The sequence below is a fragment of the Salvelinus fontinalis genome, chromosome 9 (genome assembly GCF_029448725.1).
Source record: "Salvelinus fontinalis isolate EN_2023a chromosome 9, ASM2944872v1, whole genome shotgun sequence".
In the NCBI taxonomy this organism is placed as follows: Eukaryota; Metazoa; Chordata; class Actinopteri; order Salmoniformes; family Salmonidae; genus Salvelinus; species Salvelinus fontinalis.
In genome coordinates this window covers 52,241,864-52,264,402 of record NC_074673.1, presented here as the reverse complement: position 1 = coordinate 52,264,402, position 22,539 = coordinate 52,241,864, and the positions used below count along the sequence as shown (strand labels likewise).

At 40.7% G+C, this 22,539-nt stretch overlaps 1 protein-coding gene across 1 annotated transcript; it reads right to left on the bottom strand.

Moving 5' to 3' along the window:
• Positions 1-289: 289 nt before the first annotated feature.
• Positions 290-5,335, bottom strand: rxfp3.3b (relaxin family peptide receptor 3.3b). Its single transcript, XM_055934823.1, has one exon. The coding sequence runs from the start codon at positions 5,107-5,109 to the stop codon at positions 3,904-3,906; it is 1,206 nt and encodes a 401-aa protein (XP_055790798.1). The 5' UTR covers positions 5,110-5,335; the 3' UTR covers positions 290-3,903.
• Between the last annotated feature and the right edge of the window lie 17,204 nt (positions 5,336-22,539).

Here is a 22,539-nt window from a genome sequence, read left to right as displayed (position 1 = left end):
ATTTCATATGAGGCGACAATACAGAATGTCACCGTTTATTTGCGGGTATTTTAATACATATCTATTGTTATCTAGTGGTGGGAAAAGTACTAAATTCTCATACTTGAGTAAAAGTAAAGACGCCTTAATAGAAAATGACTCAAGTAAAAGTGAATGTCACCCAGTAAAATACTACTTGAGTAAAAGTCTAAAGGTATTTGGTTTTAAATATACTTAAGTGTCAAAAGTAAATGTAATTGCTAAAATATACTTAAGTATCAAAAGTAAAAATCTGAATAATCAAAAAATATTTTTAAAGCAAACCAGACAATTGTATTTTATTTACGGATAGCCAGGGTCACACTTCAACACTCAGACATCATTTAAAAACAAAGCATTTGTGTTAAGTGAGTCTGACAGATCAGAGGCAGTAGGGATGACCAGGAAAGTTTTCTTGATTAGTGTGTGAATTGAACCAGTTTCTGTCCTACTAAGCATTCAAAATGTAACGAGTACTTTTGGGTGTCAGGGGAAATGTATGGAGTAAAAAGTGCATAATGTTCTTTAGGAATGTAGGGAAGTAAAAGTAAAAGTTGTCAAAAATATAAATAGTAAAGTACATATCCCCAAAAAAACTACTTAAGTAGTACTTTAAAGTATTTTTACTTAAAAGTACTCTACATCACTGCTTTAATCATTCAAAAATGAAAGCACATTATGTATCTAGTCCCTCCTTTTGAAGAAGTCATAAGTATTTGGACAAATTCACTTATTGTATATTAGCTCCTGCCAGTTCTGTCTTACTCTTGGCACTGATGTTTTTCCAAAATGTGTAATTTTTATTGTGTTGAGGATTTTCCACTTATTTTTGTTTAGTGCCAAACTTGTTAACATCACTGATAAATTAGACAAAAATGGCCATGAGAAATAATTGTATTATGCAAATGTATTGGTTGACATATCAGTCGTTACATTTGTTTAGTGAAGAGTACACGTATTTCACAGGCATCAGTCACAGAAACTTTTATAATATTTACATCACACATGTTTCCAAAGGTCTCCTTGTAGTTCATAATAAAATAAGCCAATGATGTTCATAAACCCTGGCCATTGAGAGGCTTTGAAGCCACCGGTTGGCCATATTGGCACTCCCCAGTAGGAGCAGTCCTCCACAGGAATTAATGTAATTATACAGTATTTCAATGAAATGTTTCCAGGACACAATTACAGGCCCTGAATCAAGGATTTGAATATTATTGGTACCATTTGATAAGAAACACTTTGAAGTTTGTGGAAATGTGAAAGGAATGTAGGAGAATATATCACAATAGATCTGATTTAAAGATAATACAAAGAAAAAAACAACCGTTCTTTTGAAAAGAAAATTGTACCATCATCTTTGAAATGCAAGAGAAAGGCCATAATGTATTATTCCAGCCCAGGTGCAATTTAGATTTTGTCCACTAGATGGCAGCAGTGTATGTGCAACGCTTTAGACTTATCCAATGAACCATTGCATTTCTGTTCAATTTTTTTTTACGACTGCCCAAATGTGCCTAATTTGTTTATTAATAACTTTTCATGTTCAAAATGGTGCACTCTTCTCAAACAATAGCATGGTATTCTTTCACTGTAATAGTTACTGTAAATTGGACAGTGCAGTTAGATTAACAAGAATTTAAACTTTCTGCCAATATCAGATATGTCTATGTCCTGGGAAATTGTCTTGTTACTTACAACCTCATGCTAATCACATTAGCCTACGTTAGCTCAACCATCCCATGGACAGGACACCAATCCCAAAGATCGGTGTCTTCGGGATCTTTTTTTTTGTAGTGGGTGGGGGAGTTCCAAGATGGAGGCACAGTGGCTTCAACACAGCGCCACCAAAAAAGTAATCTAGTGTATAGACTATATAAATCCTTGGAATAGGCATAGGCTACAGTCACAACTTTACCCTCTTTATATGTCCAGAAAAAAATTAATGACAAGACCCGGGAAAATAGCCTATGAAAATGTTCCAATGTCGCACTATTGAAATTCCACAAAATACACAACATGCAGATTAGCGAAAAAATTAAAAACACATTATCCGAACAGGTTGTCACATGGAAGCCTTTAGCCTAGGTATTTACTTCACACAAAGTTGCCATAAATTCAAAGCACACACGTAATTGACACCGCTACCCTCCTTTAAAGGTTTTCACTCCAACTCCAGTTGTAACTAATCTGATTCTTATCAACTAGATAATTATTAGAATCAGGTGCGCTAGATTAGGATTAAAGTGAAAACATACAGGATGGTGGCTCTCCGGGAAGGAGAGCTCTGCCTAACAGGAAACCCTTACAATAGAGCCTGTAAAATAACGTGTGCCTATTTGAGCTGTCATTGTGGCTCTCCAGACAGTCACAAATGTGATAGGCCTTTGCACAATTCCCTATACAGTATAGGCATCTCTGTCACAGTCTGTTAACAATTCAGAGAGGCATGAGTGAAAATTCTACTGTATAGTTGCTGCCCAGATGAGAGCTTCGGTATGCGTGATCAACAGACCGTATGAAAGTAGATATGGATATTTTTAGAGTTGGTCCCTGTTAAGATACCTTGATATTTTAAACTATTTATACTCTTAAATCTCCCTGTTGTTAATGACCTGATATTCTATCTGTATAATCAGCAACTCGATTTTGCCAAATATAGAATATATTATGTCATTAGTTGAAGATTATCTAGCAAGCTTAGCAAGTTTGCATGATTCGACAACGCTATACTCGGGGTGCGCTCTGTGCGTCCTGAGCGCGCTCTGTGTCGAGATATGCACTACATTCATTGAGGAACATGATAATGCTCGGAATGTATGGCTTTAATTCACAACAGTGTCATTGGCGATCAAAGATAGTTTTTTGCTCTGAAATCTTTACATAGATGTGCAGCCCAGTCGACAAGGTGGCACAGCGCCCTTATTATTTGGGGAGAACCCTGACATAGTGGCCATATCTTGGTTTTAAACGCTTTGAATTGGGCACTTCCGATTTTTTGCCATACTTTCTGGGACTCAAGTGATACATATGAAGTATTCCCTGTACTGAAAGTTGGAAAGTTTCCCGGAAAATATTCATCCCTAGTCACAAAGTTACAAAGCATATGTTAATGAAATACTGTGAATTACTGAAAATTACTGACACTTGCATTTTACTTTGCAAAATGGAAATAACAATATTTTTCTCAAAATACACCTAGGCCTATACCACACTGACTATACCACACTTACACACTTACTACAACCAATAGCCATGGAAATCACACCAGGCGTTCAGGCAGTAGCCAACGTTTTTGTTCGATTTAAAAACTGTCCAAAAAGCGCAATGTAACGACAATATAGCATTGATTTAGCAAGGTCAAGAGCTTTTCAATCATCTGTATTTCTGAAGCTTTACACATTCTGCAACAGAAGTGTAAAGGTAATTTCCGATTGAGCCGACATATACTGCGTTTACTATGAATGCAGTCTGCTAATGCGGGAATATTGCCTTAAAAATTTCAATCAAGCTGTAACGCTGAACTTCCGCGATACAGATTCAATAGATCCCCAAGTAGGCCTAAACTTAAATTATGTTAGGTAGTACGCTATGTACATAGGTAGAAATCATTTTGAAGTCACATAGGGGCTGAGGCCAGTCACGGAGACAAATATTTGCTTGGCTCAGCTGGCATCTTATGCGCAATTTGGTAGGCTACATGATAGAATATCATCATTTATAAACTTAAATACTGTTCATTAAGAAAAGTTCATGTGCTCATCTTAGTCCTATGCATTGAGTCGAGGATAATACATTTCGTAATATGTGACTCTTTTGAACAGTAAAAAAACTAATTGTTTTAAGAAGCGGCTTAGAGCTCTGGTTTTACGCATTAAGTTACCTTTACGGTTGGCTGTCCTCCGCTAATGCGTCACATTGCCCATTTACAACGGATAGTTGACAGAGATCGGTGTCTATGACATTCAAAGGTATTTGGGTGTCACCGTGGACAGAGGCTTTTAGAGTTGCAGAAAAGGGACGTATTTGGCAGCTGTTCGCCGGTGAGGAAACCCGCCAGAATAAATCCTTCAGCATTTTCCTGAACTCTCTTCGCATGAGACAATATAAAATTGGGTTCAAGCAACTATTGGCATGTGCCAGGCACACGGTCACAGGGAAAACATAGGTGTGAACCATATAATAAGACTTGTCCCAGTTCACCACATTAAATTTGACCAGGACGCCCCAGAAAGTGATGGCGTGATTTGGCATCCAACACAAAAAGAATGAAAGAACCACAATGGTAACGGATCTAGTGACTCTGTTACTCCGTTTAGGATGGTTGTTGTTCATACTCCTCAGGCGAACGAATCGTAGGAGCATCAAATAGCAAATGGTTACTATGAGCATGGGGAAAACAAAGGCAATTATGATTTTTTGTAAGTGATATAAAGCCAGCCAGTGCTGGCCCTCCGGGAACCGCAAAAGGCAGAGCTTCTCCCCAGCGATGTTTGTCATATTGGAGAAAATAGCCGTTGGCGCGGTGGCCACAGTGGCAGAGACCCAGAGCACTGCGCTTACCCATCTCACCGAACAATATCTGTGTCTAGTGCGGTCCTTTAGAGCCGAGGCAACGGACCAGTAGCGCGTGACACTCATAGCAGTGAGGAAGAACACACTCGCGTACATGTTCATAACAGTGACGGAGAGAATGATCTTGCACATCGCGTTCCCAAACGGCCAGCTGAAGTCCAGAGCAGTGTCCACCGCCCAGAAAGGCAGGGTCAGGACAAACTGGAAGTCTGTCATCGCCAGATTAAGAACAAAAAAGTGAATGGTGGACCTTTTTCTTCCTCGTCTCACTTTCATTAAGAAAACGACTAACAAATTCCCCACCAAACCCGCTGCGCAAACCACAGAATACACGATTGATATCATGATTCGAAGCGCTGGACTGCCGTCTGCGGTCATATCTATGTCCTCCAGGCTGCTGAAGCGGTCTGGGTCCGTAGAAGACCGGTTATAAGAGCTGATGTTATGGTTCCAAGTGTCCCCCATTCTTGGCAAGGCAGGTGCTTTTACGAGCAGCAAGTTAAGTGCCGTTTGCATATCCACTATTTCGTTCCAGACGTAAAATATATTCAAAAACAATTAAAGATACATAGTTGCAAACATGGTATGGTAGCATAAACTTTTCATACGTTCAAAACCGATTTCTGAAAGTCTCCATCTTCTCATGAAATGATGGTCCGTGCGCTCTGACCGCAAACTGGCTTTTAAATAGCCTACTGTGCCAGTGGAAGCGTCACCCCATAGGCAACGATTGGTTAACGTTCCTCTGATTGCTGATTGACATGGGTGCTTCAAGCCTGCTAAGGTAAAGGAACAGCAAGGAACACAACGTATCACAAGGGACTGGGGGAAATTCAACCAGGTAGCCTAGCAAAAAAGCGTTGGGCCATTAACCGGAAGATCGTTTGTTCGAGACCCCCGAGATTACTTAGTGAAAAATATGTCCATGTGCCTTTGAGCAAGGCACTTAACCCCCACCTAACTAAAATGTAAACCCCGGTTCGTGGGTAAAATTACAGGGAAAGCCCCCCCCACACACACACAACCTATGTGTTGTGATAATTGCTTGTTTGATCTATAACCTGTTAATTCATATGCCTTGCGACCGTTATCTAAACGCCGAGATAATAAGAAGACACAGTGGCAGAATAAATTCAACCACACCTTTGTTTTATCACAACACCGGATAGCAAACTCTGTCCAGTGAAGTCCACAAAGCATATTGCATGTACAGTAACAAACAATTACATGACCTATGACCTAGAGCATAGTCAAGCAAGTTAACGTTTCCCGACATTTTCAGTTACCGCAAGTCTCAAAGAAAACAGGAGATGCCTCCACTATTCCAGCACCATTTCAACTTCAACATTTCAACTTCATGAAATAACCCCTGCCAAGTCTAATACAGTGACAACTAAAAGATACCAAAAACTATTTAGTGCAAGCAAGGTATGCTAAATATGATGTGGCTGTCCATGTTTCTGATTTCTGTCTGCGTGTGTGTCCAGGGGCTCAACTGATTTTAGAAGTGGGTGGACACAGTATATTTTACAATTGTTATCTTTTGTTTGTTTTTTAGTCCCATCTTTCAGCTCCACTCAACCCCTCCCATCTATCTCTGAACACCATCCAGTTTTGATTTGCTATATATATAACCTTTCTATTCTCATAGATTCTACATATTGTAAATTAAAAATAAACATTTTTAGTTAAGAGTGTTATTATATTATCGATCAATTGACTATACACTTATAACCAATAGCCTAACAAATGAACAACTCTTACAAATAAAGTACAAAGACAACTTTTGATTGTCTTTAAGACATCCTCAATATCAAATTTCAGCAAAACCGAGCCGCCTACACGCCCGACCCCTACCAGTCTAGTCTATAACTAAACTCTCTCAACAACACAACTTCCTTCCCATGTTTTTATTAATGTCTCAAGCAGGGCCGTAATTATAATATATATTAGGGGGGGACATCCCCATCAAATACGCTCAAAATGTCCCTCCCCAATATATTGATATAAAAAATATTGGCTTTGGGGATGACCAGTGAGATATACCTGCTGGAGCGCGTGCTACGGGTGGGTGTTGTTATCGTGACCAGTGAGCGGAGAAAATTGGAGCTTTACCTAGCAAAGACTTATAGATGACCTGAAGCCGGTGGGCCTGGCGACGCATATGTAGCGAGGGCCATCCGATTAGAGCATACAGGTCGCAGTGGGGTATATGGGGCTTTGGTGACAAAACGGATGGCACTGTGATAGACTGCATCCAGTTTGCTGAGTAGAGTGTTGGAGGCTAGTTTGTAAATGACATCGCAAAAGTCGAGGATCGGTAGGATAGTCAGTTTTACTAGGGTATGTTTGGCGGTGTGAGTGAAGGAGGCTTTGTTGCAGAATAGAAAACCGATTCTAGATTTAATTTTGGATTGGAGATGTTTAATATGAGTCTTTAAGGAGAGTTTACAGGCTAGCCAGACACCTAGGTATTTGTAGTTGTCCACATATTCGAAGTCAGAACCGTCCAGAGTAGTGATGCTAGTCGGGCAGGCCGGTGCGGGCAGCGAACGGTTGAAAAGCATGCATTTAGTTTTACTAGCGTTTAAGAGCAGTTGGAGGCCATGGAAGGAGTGTTGTATGGAATTGAAGCTCCTTTCGAGGTTTGTTAACACAGTGTCCAAAGAAGGGCCAGAAGTATGGTGTCGTCTGCATAGAGGTGGATCAGAGAATCACCAGCAGCATGAGCGACATCATTGATGTATACAGAGAAAAGAGTCGGCCTGAGAATTGAACCCTGTGGCACCCCCATAGAGACTGCCAGAGGTCCGGACAACAGGCCCTCCGATTTGACACACTGAACTCTGTCTGAGAAGTAGTTGGTGAACCAGGCGAGGCAGTCTTTTGAGAAACCAAGACTGTTGAGTCTGCCGATAAGAATACGATGATTGACAGAGTCGAAAGCCTTGGCCAGGTTGATGAAGATGGCTGCACAGTACAATCTTTTATCGATATCATTTAGTACCTTGAGCGTGGCTCAGGTGCACCCGTGACCAGCTCGGAAACCGGATTTCACAGTGGAGAATGTACTGTGGGATTCCCTATCAAATAGGACACTCTACTTTCAGGAGAAATGGATTAAATATTATACTTTGCTCCATTACAGCCCCTCCTTAACCTCTCTTGGGTAGGGGGCAGTATTTTCATGTCCGGATGAAAAGCGTGCCCAAAGTAGACTGCCTGATACTCATGCCTAGAAGACAGGATATGCATATTCTTGGTACATTTGGATAGAAAACACTCTAAAGTTTCTGAAACTGTTAAAATTATGTCTGTGTGCTGTGTGTATAATAGAACTGATATGGCAGGCGAAACCCAGAGGACAAACCATCCCCCCAAAGAAAAATTCAGCCTACCACTGTTTTCAATGGCTGTCACTTTTATTATAAGGCGAAATCCTCTCAGCTTGCAGTTCCTAGGGCTTCCACTAACTGTCAACAGCCTTTAGAAAGAGTTTCAGGCTGGTATTTGGAAAAATGTTGTTTTTATAAAAATTGAAATTGTTGTTTTTATAGGTGGCTCCCATTTTGGCTGTAGTGTTTCCAAGCGCGCGGCAGAGAGCGCGTTCTTTGGTATTTTTCTCCGGTAAAGACAATAACGATTCTCCGTCTTAAATTTGATTGTTTATTTACGTATTAGGGTACCTAAGGTTTGATTATAAACGTTGTTTGTCTTGTTTGGAAAAGTTTATTAGTAACGTTTGGGATTCATTTTGTATGCATTTTGATGGAGGGAAACTGGGTGGATTATTGACTGAAGCGCGCCAGCTAAACTGAGTTTTTATGGATATAAAGAAGGACATTATCGAACAAAAGGACAATTTGTCATGTAACTTGGACCTTTTAGAGTGCCAACAGAAGAAGATCATCAAAGGTATGACATTTATTGTATCGCTATTTCTGACTTTTGTGTCACACCTGCCTGGTTGAAATATGTTTTTCATGCTTTTGTATGCGGGGCGCTGTCCTCAGATAATCGCATGGTGTACTTTTTCCGTAAAGCCTTTTTGAAATATGACACAGCGGCTGGATTAACAAGAATTTAGGCTATATTTTGATGTATTACACTTGTGATTTTATGAAAGTTAAATATTTATAATTCTGTAGTTTGAATTTCGCGCTCTGCAATTTCACTGGATGTTGGCCAGGTGGGACGCTACCGTCTAGGGCTCCCTCTGTCCCAAGTTAGAGGACAAACCTATGAATGTGCCGCAAACACGGCAGCACGATTGCAGGGGTTGCAAGCCATTTTAAGGAAAGAACGACCGCTGGCTATGTATTATCACTGTGGTCCAGACTGTGGGAACTTAGTTACGCAGGCTGCCTGTGTAGCCTCTCCACTAGTAAGAGATTCAATGGGTCTGGTTCATGAATTGGGGGGCTTCTTTAATCAATCTGGCAAGTTCAAGTTGTTTTTCCAAGAAATCGCTAAATCAAAGCAAGGTTTCACCTCGTTCAAACCTCTCTGTCCCACCAGGTGGACTGTTCGCACCTCTGCCATCCGCTCAGTTCTCAGCCAGTATGAGTCAGTGCTGACAGTCGTTGAAGAACTAAGGATAATGGTCTTCATGGAACATTCCTAATAGGGAACACTGTGCTGAGCCTTGTAATGGCTGAAGACCTGATGGGGGATTTGGAGTGCCTGAACACCCTGCGGCTTAGGAAACAGACCTTGTTAGGCATGTTGGAGGCTGTGGATCTGATTGAAGAGACCAAATAATGCTAGCAACATCTGAGCTCGTTTGATATGTGTAATTACCTTATTAAAGTTGCATAGCATACCCTTAATCTAAAAACAAAGTGATACTGGTGATACTGTACATAACTTGACGTTTCTTCAAAGCATTGTGGGAGGATGACCAACCTTCCAATTAATGGCAATGCATTTATTAGCCACTATAAATGCTAGGTTACACAGTTTCTTCTGATAACAGTCTCCAGTATCAACATTTCCAAGCAAAAAAAAAACAGGGAAAAGGAGAATCTGTAGACATGTTGAGATAAAATAATATATTCTTTGTCAGAGTACAGCCAGCCTTCACAAGACCACAACATATGCAAATGTTCCTCCAGCAGAATAATACAAATTCTGAGTGAATGATATTCAGTTCCACTGGCATACAGTACATTCTGTGGATGGTCTTAAACTGCATTAATTCATGTCTGAGATCATATGAACATGACTGGGCATTTTAATAATATGTGTATCCATTCATCATCATCAGTAGCATCTCTCAGGTCTTCCTCACATTTTGTTTTACATGTTTTGTGTCATTGGGAAAAGCCTCTATCAACCCTTGATACAGTTTGGAAATAAACATTGGAGCTTTGTCAGACGGCCTTCAAACAGCATCTGGCTTGTCCATTGTTTGGGAGATGCGGAGATGCGGAAATCCCTGTCACCATCTGATCCTTCTAAAATGAGGCATGACAAAGAATTACCTTGGTGTACAATTATACATTAAATTATCCAAGTATAGAATCAATGGTTAAATAATTGAAATTACCATTATTCTCAGATCCCAGATGGTAACTTTAAGCTTAAGCTGCTATCCTGTAGCTACTTTAGGTCTACCCATCAATTCAAGATCAAACTTTGTGTCATTCCTTGAACATACAGCAAAATTCACCTTAGCTACGTAGACTAGTCTTCCCTGGCTGTCTGACCCTGCTGGGACCCCTGTCACCATCTGATCCTTCTAAAACATGATAAGCATAGTGTTGTGTACTGACTGCACTAGAGGGCTGCATTCCCACGGGATGCCTGCGAGACCTGCTGGTCTCGACAGAGATCATTCAGTGTTCATTTTTCATGCTACAGGCGGGAGTGGGCGGTCGGTCGGACGGACAATGAAAATATTTTTGTTGTCCCATAGATTATTTTGAAACGGTCCTCTTTCTGCTTTGTATGCATTAGCTATTACCTATTGCATTATTCACACACTCAGAATTCACTGCTTCAACTTCAGTAGTCTAACTCTCCTAGTTGGGCATGAGAGTGTGCCTAATACTGTATGTGTGGTCTCATTGAAATAGAGTATCCTGCCTACACAATACAGATAATCACGACGTGGCAGTTAATTAACTTGAATATTAAATGAACTTAAATATGATGAAACTGTAGTTTACCACAGTGCCTGTAAATAAATATAGATAATGAAAGGAAGTGGAGGGCGCTCAAGCAACGTGAGTCGAAGTGGAATCAATTTTTTTAATCACTATTGAAAAGGAAAAGGCACAACGCGCACATACAGTGCATTCGGAAAGTAATTTTCCACATTTTGTCACATTACAGCCTTATTCTAAAATGGATTAAATAAAAATAAAAACTCAGCACTCTACACACAATACCCCATAATGACAAAGCAAAAGCAGGTTTGTGGAAATGTTGACAAATTTATTTAAAATAAAAAACAGAAATGCCCTATTTACATAAGTATTCAGACCCTTTGCTATGAGACTCGAAATTGAGCTCAGGTGCATCCTGTTTCGATTAATCATTCTTAAGACGTTTTGACAACTTGATTGGAGACCACCTGTGGTAAAATCAAATGATTGGACATGAGGCACACACCTGTCTATATAAGGTCCCAAAGTTGACAGTGCATGTCAGAGCAAAAACCAAGCCATGAGGTCGAAGGAATTGTCCCTAGAGCTCCGAGACAGGATTGTATCGAGGCATAGATCTGGGGAAGGGTACCAAAAAATATCTGCAGCATTAAAGTTGTACTCGTCTGGAGGATACCTGGCACCATCCCTACGGTGAAGCATGGTGGTGGCAGCATCATGCTGTGGGGATTTTTTCAGCAGCAGGGACTGGGAGACTAGTCAGGATCGAGGGAAAGATGAAGGGACAAAGTACAGAGAGATCCTTGATGAAAACCTACTCTAGAGCACTCATGACCTCAGACTGGGGCGAAGGTTCACCTTCCAACAGGACTACGGCCCTAAGCACACAGCCAAGACAACGCAGGAGTGACTTCGGGACACGTCTCTGAATGTCCTTGAGTGGCCCCGCCAGAGCCCGGAATTGAACCCGAACAAACATCTCTGGAGAGAAAATAGATGTGCAGCTCCCCATCCAACCTGACAGAGCTTGAGAGGATCTGCAGAGAAGAATGGGAGAAACTCCCCAAATACAGGTGTGTCAAGCTTGTTGTGTCATACCTGTAATCGCTGCCAAAGGTGCTTCAACAAAGTACTGAGTAAAGAGTAAAGTAAAATGTGTTTTTATGGGGTATTGGGGTATTGTGTGTAGATTGATGAGAGGAAAATAAAATTGAATCCATTTTAGAAGAAGGCTGTAACATAACAAAATGTGAAAAAAAATCAAGGGGCTCCCGAGTGGCATAGGGGTATAAGGCACTGCATCGCAGTGCTAGAGGCGTTACTACAGAACCCTCTACAGACCCTGGTTTGTTTCCAGGCTGCATCACAACCGGCCGTGATTGGGTGTACCATAGGGCGGCGCACAATTGGCCCAGCGTCGTCCTGGGTAGGCGGTCATTGTGAATAAGAATTTGTTCTTAACTGCCTAGTTAAAAAAGAAGAAGTTTAAATACTTTCCGAATGCACTGTAGTTTAGGCTACTATGGTGAGTGAGTGTTGGCCTTTTCATTTTCAATAATTATGGATTACCCATTTATTTGTCTCTGCCTGCAAATCGTCCTCCTAAAAAGCTAGGCTATATCCTATAGGACTCTGCAAAACGTAGCAAGTGTTGCTGTCATCATTCTTGCTGCTTCCAGTTCAGTAGCCATACCTGCAAGATCCAGTGCTCGTGTGGTGTCAATTAAATAGATCAGGCTATGTATACATGGGCGGAGAAGCACGAGGCAGTTGGTATTGGTATTTATGCAGATCACATGCACCATCGTCCTCCCCTACCTCTTCAATGATTATCCCATTGGCCTCTACATTATGGACATGGTATGTGTATGAAAACCATTATCAAAATAGTTTTTAAAATTCACTTTTACCACAAAAACCAAGGTAAGAATATGGTCATGTGCATGTTTTGTTAATCATCTATATAACTACTATTTTTGGGATTCACAGATGCCACCCTCCCTACACCTCTGAATATAACAGGAAACCTGTTTGATCACCATGCACTGCAAAATAACATCAACATGCCAGAGTATATAACAATTTAACTTGGGGCTCTGCTGGGCTTTTACCTCATATTTAGATTTTTTTATTCTGCTTATCCACTAAAATCATAATAAACAATAAAATATTGTGTTATTGTTTTGCGTATTATTAATAATAATACAAAAAATAATAGGGGGTAGTTCAAAAATGTACCCCAAAAAGTTTTTCAAGGAGCCATTCAAAAAGGGGTTCTTTGCAGAACTTATAGGGATTCCCCCACAGTTTCAATTTGTAGAACCCAAGCCTAAAGGATACTCAGTATAAACCTTACTGTCTGTCTCTCCAACATTTGCAACATTGTTTCAATATTCAAATTCGATCTCCAGCTGCCCATAGTAATGAACGTGTAGGGGTCATGAATTAGCTGGCATAATTTTTATGGATATATATAAAGAAATGTCAATTGAAAAAAAGGTCAAATGTAACGAAGTGCAGCTAGTTTGCAGTCTTACAGCTTCAGTGTTTGAAGTGATTGTGTTAGCTGTGTTGTCGGCTAGCTCCTCTGCACAACAGTATCCTGACGAGGGAGCATATTTTCTCTGCCAGGCGAAATCGCGCCTCATTAGCTCATTGTGATGGGTGTATCCAAATATATGTCACAAAAAAACAGCTTAACCAAATGCAAATGTTGCTACTGTTGTTATTTTTTTGACGTTTGACGTGACTGTAAGTTAGCCGTAGCTGGCCAGCTAGCAAGCAAAGGATAAAACGTTGACTGAACGACTGGGTCGCATGTTACGCACGCCTCTGAGAAGAGGGAACGCAACTCCCTGCTATAACTCAACTCTCTGAAGTGCAAGAGGTATGGACTGTAGGTGCGAGCAAGGATGACACAAAAGCAGATTTTACCGTTTACTTGGATTTATTTTCTTACACGGTAATATGGGGAAAAGGGGCTGGACGGAACCAAAGCAAAGAAAGTAAATATCAAAGTTCCCCCTCTCCTATCTAACCTGCCTACCCACTTAACTTAACTAACTTAGGGTATATGTATGCCCGCGGGCCTCTTGCCTAAGCACTCACAAAGTGCCTTCTCCTTCCCCCCCTGGGAACAAATGAACCAGAGTAATTATTAATGATTTCACAAACACTCAAACACAGGACATAGAAAAACTGCTACCAACAACAACAGTACATACCACACTTTCTGATACACAACCCACACTATATCACAATATAATTTTTCTCTCATTCAATCTCCAAATCTCTACTCCAAATCTCTACTCCAAATCTCCTCTCTCTCTACTCCCTCTTGGGCAGAACACTGGCTTTTATCTTCAGGCGGCAATGGTGATTAGAGTCAGCTGCTTCTTGACGAGGGGGCGGGGTCAGCTCCAATCACCAATTAGCCTGGGGTAGACCAATCAGCTGGTTGGGGAGTACTTCAGGAAGCCATCTCCTGAAACACACACTCAAATACAAACAGAACACAGAAACTGGGGAACGTAACACGCCCACCACAAAAATTGCAAACATACAGTTTGTAATAACAAAAACCAACGCTTCCCCAGTTAGTAAACCCGTGATAGAGCGTCAGCAACCACATTCGCTGAGCCCTTCACATAGGCTATCTGTACATTATATCCTTGTACAATCAGAGCCCACCACATAAGGCGGCGGTTCTGATTGTACATTTTCTTTAAGAACACTAAAGGATTATGGTCCGTGAAGACCATTACAGGAAAGGCACTGGATCCCACATATACCTCAAAGAACTGTAAGGCTAGCAATAAAGCTAGCGTCTCTTGTTCAATTGTGGAGTACCTTGACTGACACGAGTTGAACTTACGGGAGAAGAAACTGACGGGCCGATCCACTCCGTCTTCATCTTCCTGTAAGAGAACCGCACCCACCCCCACTATACTAGCGTCAACCTCCAACTTAAAAGGTTTGTCAAAGTTGGGGGCGGCAAGCACTGGGGCACTACAAAGTAGCGCTTTAGCGGACTCAAACGCATGGTTACAGTCCTTGGACCACCTAAATGGTACCTTGGGACTAAGCAGAGATGAAAGGGGAGCTACTACCGTCGAGAAATTCTTACAGAATGTACGATAGTACCCTACCATCCCTAGGAATCTGCGCAACTGGCGTCGAGTCGTGGGAGCAGGAAAAGCAACAATTGCCTCCACCTTGCCAGATACTGGGCGCACTTGACCTCGTCCCACTTGTTTCCCTAAGTAAGTCACCGTAGCCTTCCCAAATTCACACTTGGCCAAATTGAGGGTTAAAGAAGCATTCTCCAACCGCTGAAACACACTTTTCAAAGTGGAGAGATGATCAGGCCAAGTAGACGAATGGATCACCACATCATCAAGGTATGCAGTACAATTTGGCACATCTGCAAACACAATGTTAACTAGACGCTGAAAAGTAGCAGGTGCATTACACATGCCAAAGGGCATCACAGTGTATTGTACAAAGTTATCAGGCGTAACAAAAGCCGATATGTCAGAGGCACCTGCCAATAACCTTTTAACAAATCTAACTTACTAACGTAAGCAGCAGAGCCAATTCTATCAATGCAGTCATCTAATCGAGGTAGAGGAAAAGAATCAGACCTTCTAACTGCATTTACTCGACGATAGTCCGTGCATAAGCGGGACGTACCGTCAGGCTTAGGAACAAGAATACATGGGGAACTCCAGGAGCTGTTACTGGGTTTTGCCATGTCATTCTGTAATAAATAAGCTACCTCACTTTTCATTACCTCCCTTTTCTTTGTATTAACCCGGTACGGATGCTGACGTATAGGAGCAGCGTTGCCCACATCCACGTCATGTTCCAAGATGGACGTGCGACTTGGAACGTCCTGAAACACACTGAGAAAACTGTTTATCAATAGGATAAGGTCCTTATTTTGATCGTTATCCAAATGTTCCATTTGAGAGGGTAACTTTTTCAGCATCTCTGAATTACATTGGCGTTCACACTGCTGTAACGTATGGCGTAACTCCAACCCATCCTCCTTATCCTCCTCTAGGTCCCAGCCAGGCTTCAGCACCACCGCAGCCACACTGGAGACGGCGGGCTGGACCGGCTTACTTGAGGAGCTGTCTGGAGAGTCACGTACATAATATTCTTTTAGAATGTTAACCTCTACTGCCTCAGAAACCCGGATCCGGGAGCACCCCCCACCCCCCACACACTGTTTAGCATAGCTAGCATAGCTTCACAAGTAGATAGTAGCATCTAAATATCATTAAATCACAAGTCCAAGACACCAGATGAAAGATACAGATCTTGTGAATAAAGCCACCATTTCAGATTTTTAAAATGTTTTACAGGGAAGACACAATATGTAAAGATGTAAATCTATTAGCTAAAAACACATTAGCATAATCCACCATCTTTTATTTGTCCACCAACACCAGTAGCTATCACCAATTCGGCTAAACTAAGATATTTATAGCCCCTAACCAAGAAAAAAACTCATCAGATGACAGTCTGATAACATATTTATGGTATGGGATAGGTTTTGTTAGAAAAATGTGCATATTTCAGGTAGCTGCCATAGGTTACAATTGCACCCACCGTCACAAATGGACTAGAATAATTACAATGAGCAACGTGTTTACCTAACTACTAATCATCAAACATTTCGTAAAAATACACAGCATACACTAATCGAAAGACACAGATCCTGTGAATACAGACAATATTTCAGATTTTCTAAGTGTCTTACAGCGAAAACACAATAAATCGTTATATTAGCATAGCACATAGCACATAGCAGCCCAGCATTGATTCTAGCCAAAGTGAGCGATAAAAGTCAACATCGCCAAAAGATATTAATTTTTTCACTAACCTTCTCAGAATTCTTCCGATGACACTCCTGTAACATCATTTTACAATATACATATACAGTTTGTTCGAAAAGGTGCATATTTAGCCATACAAAACCGTGGTTACACAATGAAAATAGTAGCAAAACAAGCCTGAAAATGTCGGTCGCCATCTTTCAGAGTGATCTAGTTTAATTAATAGCTAATCATATACTTGACTAAAAAATACAGGGTTTACAGGAATCGAAAGACAAATTAGTTCTTAATGCAACCGCTGATTTACATTTTTAAAATTATCCTTACTTTTCAATACAGGGTTCGCCAAGTGAAGCTATACCAAACAAAATGGCGAAATATGCGTTTAAAATATTTCGACAGAAACACGATTTATCATATTAAATATTGCTTACTTTGAGCTGTTCTTCCATCAGATTCTTGGGCAATGTATCCTTTCTATGTTATAAACGTCTTTTGGTCGATAGATGTCCTCTGTCCTTCGAAATGTCCACCACCAACGACCGACACCCCAAAACGTGTCCAAAGTTTCAGAGTGCACAACAAATAAATTCCTCAAAATCGCACTAAACGGATATAAATTGCTATAAAACGGTTCAAATTAACTACATTATGATGTTTTTAACACCTAAAACGAGTAAAAACATGACCGGAGAAATATTGCTGGTTAGAAAACGATTTGGAACGAGGCAGGTCCGATGCCCTTCACGCTTCAGGCGCACGACGAGAAAGGGCGGTCTCTATACATTTTGGTCTTTTATACTGGCTGTGAATATCCCATCGATTCCATTGAAAGCGTGATGACGTACAGACACCCAGAGGAAGACGTAGGCAGTGTCGGTTTCTTCATAGCATTCACTGTCGCCTTAAAAACAGACCCCAGATCAGAGGTAAAAAAAATTGAAATCTGAACCCTGTCATGAAAAGTGCTGTAGAAATTGTTCTGTACCACTCAGAGACAAAATTTCAACTTCTATAGAAACTAGAAGGTGTTTTCTATCCAATAATAACAATAATATGCATATTGTACGATCAAGAATTTAGCACGAGGCAGTTTAATTTGGAGACACAAATATGCTAATGCGGAACAGCACCCCCTATAGTTCCAAGAAGTTAACCTGTTGGGGATGGGGGCGCTGTTTAGACTATTTATGCTAATTTGGCTAATTTTTTAAACGGCTTCCCACAAAATCCTTGATCGTACAATATGCATATTATTATTATTATTGGATAGAAAACAGTCTATAGTTTCTATAGGAGTTGAAATTTTGTCTCTAAGTGGAACAGAGCCCATTCTACAGCAATTTCCCTGACATGGAGTCAGATTTGAGAAATGTTGGCCACTTTTCTGAAGTCAGTTAAAAGGGCACTGTCGTTGCTATGACTATACGGACACTTCTTACGTCTTCCCCTGGATGCCTTTACGTGATGACGATTCCAACGGGGTCGATCGCGCGTTCACAGGCCCTACAAATGAAAAAACCCTGAAGCTAGTCATTCTTTGGGAGCTGCGTCATGAGCCTAGAGGACACCGGCGCGCACCTGTTCCAAGCGTTAGTTTAGCCTGTTATATTTCTCCGGTCATCTTTTCACTCGTTATAGGAGTTAAAAACATCATAAAGTAGTTAATTTAAAGCGTTTTATAGCAATTTATATCCGTTTAGTGCGATTTTGGGACATTTATTTTTGCAACGATGTGAAAAGTTGGGCACGCTTTTCAGTTCATCCCGAACGCAGTTGACATTTCCACATGGCAAGAGGACAGCTTTCCACCAAAAGACGATTTCTCCCAAGAAAGGATCCTTTGCCCAAGATACTGATGGAAGAACAGCTCAAGGTAGGACATTTTTATTATGATAAATCGTGTTTCTGTCGAAACATTTTAGTGGCTTAGGACGCCATGTTTTTTGACGTGGCTTCGCTTGGCGCAAACTGTATTGAAAAGTAAGGATAAATTAACCTGTTGGGGATGGGGGCGCTGTTTAGACTATTTATGCTAATGTGGCTAATTTTTTAAACGGCTTCCCACAAAATCCTTGATCGTACAATATGCATATTATTATTATTATTGGATAGAAAACAGTCTATAGTTTCTATAGGAGTTGAAATTTTGTCTCTAAGTGGAACAGAGCCCATTCTACAGCAATTTCCCTGACATGGAGTCAGATTTGAGAAACGTTGGCCACTTTTCTGAAGTCATTTAAACGGGCACTGTCGTTGCTATGACTATACGGACACTTCTTACGTCTTCCCCTGGATGCCTTTACGTGATGACGATTCCAACGGGCTCGATTGCTCGTTCACAGGCCCTACAAATGAAAAAAACCTTTAGCTAGCAAGTCTTTTCTTGCTGCGTAACGCGCGTGGAAGACACCGACCCTCTCCTGTTCCAAGCGTTAGTTTAGCCTGTTATATTTCTCCGGTCATCTTTTCACTCGTTATAGGAGTTACAAACATCACAAAGTAGTTAATTTAAAGCGTTTTATAGCAATTTATATCCGTTTAGTGCGATTTTGGGACATTTATTTTTGCAACGATGTGAAAAGTTGGTCACGCTTTTCAGTTCATCCCGAACGTAGTTGACATTTCCACATGGCAAGAGGACAGCTTTCCACCAAAAGACGATTTCTCCCAAGAAAGGATCCTTTGCCCAAGATACTGATGGAAGAACAGCTCAAGGTAGGACATTTTTATTATGATAAATCGTGTTTCTGTCGAAACATTTTAGTGGCTTAGGACGCCATGTTTTTTGACGTAGCTTCGCTTGGCGCAAACTGTATTGAAAAGTAAGGATAAATTAAAAAATGTAATAACGCAATTGTATTAAGAATTAAATTGTCTATCAATCCCTGTCCACCCTATATTTTTTAGTCACGTTTATGAGTATTTATGTATAAGAGTAGATCACTGTCTAAGTGGCGCAAGGACGTTTTCTTTACCAGCTTGTCTACATTTCACATTGTCTAACCATGATTTTGGTGGCTAAATATAAACATTTTCGATCAAACTGTATATGCATGTTGTAATGTGATGTTACAGGAGTGTCATCGGAAGAATTCTGAGAAGGTTAGTGAAAAAATTAATATCTTTTGGCGATGTTGACTTTTATCGCTCACTTTGGCTAGAATCAATGCTGGGCTGCTAATTGCTATGTGCTAAGCTAATATAACGATTTATTGTGTTTTCGCTGTAAGACACTTAGAAAATCTGAAATATTGTCTGTATTCACAGGATCTGTGTCTTTCGATTCGTGTATGCTGTGTATTTTTACGAAATGTTTGATGATTAGTAGTTAGGTAAACACGTTGCTCATTGTAATTATTCTAGTCCATTTGTGATGGTGGGTGCAATTGTAAACTATGCCATCTACCTGAAATATGCACTTTTTTCTAACAAAACCTATCCCATACCATAAATATGTTATCAGACTGTCATCTAATGAGTTTTTTTGTTGGTTAGAGGCTATAAATATCTTAGTTTAGCCGAATTGGTGATGGCTACTGGTGTTGGTGGACAAATAAAAGATGGTGGAATATGCTAATGTGTTTTTAGGTAATAGATGTACATCTTTACATATTGTGTCTTCCCTGTAAAACATTTTAAAAATCGGAAATGTTGACTGGATTCATAAGATCTGTGTCTTTCATTAGCTGTATTGGACTTTAATGTGTGAAAGTTAAATATTTTAAAAAAATATTTTTTTTGAATTTCGCGGCACTGGTTTTTCAGTGGGGGGGGGGGGGGAGTGCCGCTAGCGGCACGCTGATCCTAGACAGGTTAAAATATAAGAGTAGATCACTGTCTAAGTGGCGCAAGGACATTTTCTGACCAGCTGAGCTACATTTCACATTGTCTAACCATGATTTTGGTGGCTAAATATAAACATTTTCGATCAAACTGTATATGGATTGTGTAATATGATGTTACAGGAGTGTCATCGGAAGAATTCTGAGAAGGTTAGTGAAAAAATTAATATCTTTTGGCGATGTTGACTTTTATCGCTCACTTTGGCTAGAATCAATGCTGGGCTGCTAATTGCTATGTGCTAAGCTAATATAACGATTTATTGTGTTTTCGCTGTAAGACACTTAGAAAATCTGAAATATTGTCTGTATTCACAGGATCTGTGTCTTTCGATTCGTGTATGCTGTGTATTTTTACGAAATGTTTGATGATTAGTAGTTAGGTAAACACGTTGCTCATTGTAATTATTCTAGTCCATTTGTGATGGTGGGTGCAATTGTAAACTATGCCATATACCTGAAATATGCACTTTTTTCTAACAAAACCTATCCCATACCATAAATATGTTATCAGACTGTCATCTGATGAGTTTTTTTGTTGGTTAGGGGCTATAAATATCTTAGTTTAGTCGAATTGGTGATGGCTACTGGTGTTGGTGGACAAATAAAAGATGGTGGATTATGCTAATGTGTTTTTAGGTAATAGATGTACATCTTTACATATTGTGTCTTCCCTGTAAAACATTTTAAAAATCGGAAATGTTGACTGGATTCACAAGATCTGTGTCTTTCATTAGCTGTATTGGACTTTAATGTGTGAAAGTTAAATATTTAAAAAAAATATTTTTTTTGAATTTCGCGGCACTGGTTTTTCAGTGGGGGGGGGGGGGGGTGTGCCGCTAGCGCCACGCTGATCCTAGACAGGTTAACATGACACACACGGGAAGAACGCCTTCGATCTGGGGTCTTTATCACATAGTTTGTGTCACTGAGTTTCTTTTCCACCAGATATGGTCCAGAAAAACGTGCTGACAGAGATGAGCCAGGAATTGGCAACAAAACTAAAACTTGATCCCCTGGTGCAAAAGAACGACCAACAGCCTTTTTGTCATAATGCACCTTCATGCGTTTTTGCGAAGAGGAAAGAGACTTTTGGTCCAACGCACATGCAGCGTGCAGTCTCTCCCGCATCTTACTGACATAATCCAAAACATTTTTAGGGGCGCTGCTGGGTGTAGGAGATAAGATATGCTCCTTCAAAACTTTCAGAGGACCCCTTGGGGTATGTCCAAACACAAGGTCAGCAGGGCTAAACCCTAAGGACTCTTGTATCATTTCCCTAATAGCAAATAGGACAAAGGGCACCCCCTCATCCCAATCGGTACTGGTATCCATACAATACTTGCGTAGCATTGCCTTCAGCGTCTGATGCCAGCGTTCGAGAGCCCCTTGACTCTCTGGATGATACGGACTTGAGACCTGATGGGAAATACACAGCATCTTTAACACATTTGAAAACATTTTGGACATAAAGTTGGATCCCTGATCTGTTTGGATTACTTTAGGGAGTCCAAACGTAGAGAAGAACTTCACCAGTGCCTTCACCACAGTCTTAGCCGTAATAGTACGGAGAGGAATAGCCTCTGGGTATCGAGTAGCACTGCACATTATTGTTAGTAGGAACTGGTTACCTGACCTGGTTTTCGGCAATGGACCTACACAATCAACTATCACTCTTTCAAACGGTTCCCCCACCACAGGAATCGGGTAGAGCGGTGCTCTAGGAACTGTTTGATTCGCTTTCCCAGTGAGTTGACATACGTGACATGTTTTACAAAATTGGACCACGTCAGACTTCAAACCTGGCCAAAAAAAATGACGAAGGACCCGGTTATAAGTCTTTGTGATCCCCAAATGTCCAGACCACGCCTGGTCATGGGCGAGTGACAGCACCTGCTGTCGGAACGGTGTAGGAACAACCACTTGACACACTTCACTCCAGTCATTAACGGTGTCATGAGCTGCCCATTTACGCATCAAAACTCCTGCTTCCATAAAGTAGGCAGTCTCTTTAGTTTTAGCTTCCTCAATGGAAATTACCGAAGCAAAACACTTACGAAGACTGGTGTCTCCTTTTTGACATTCAATCACCTTCTCAGGGGTGAGAGACAAAAGAATGTCATGTAATTGGGGCGCGATTTCGCAGTCCCC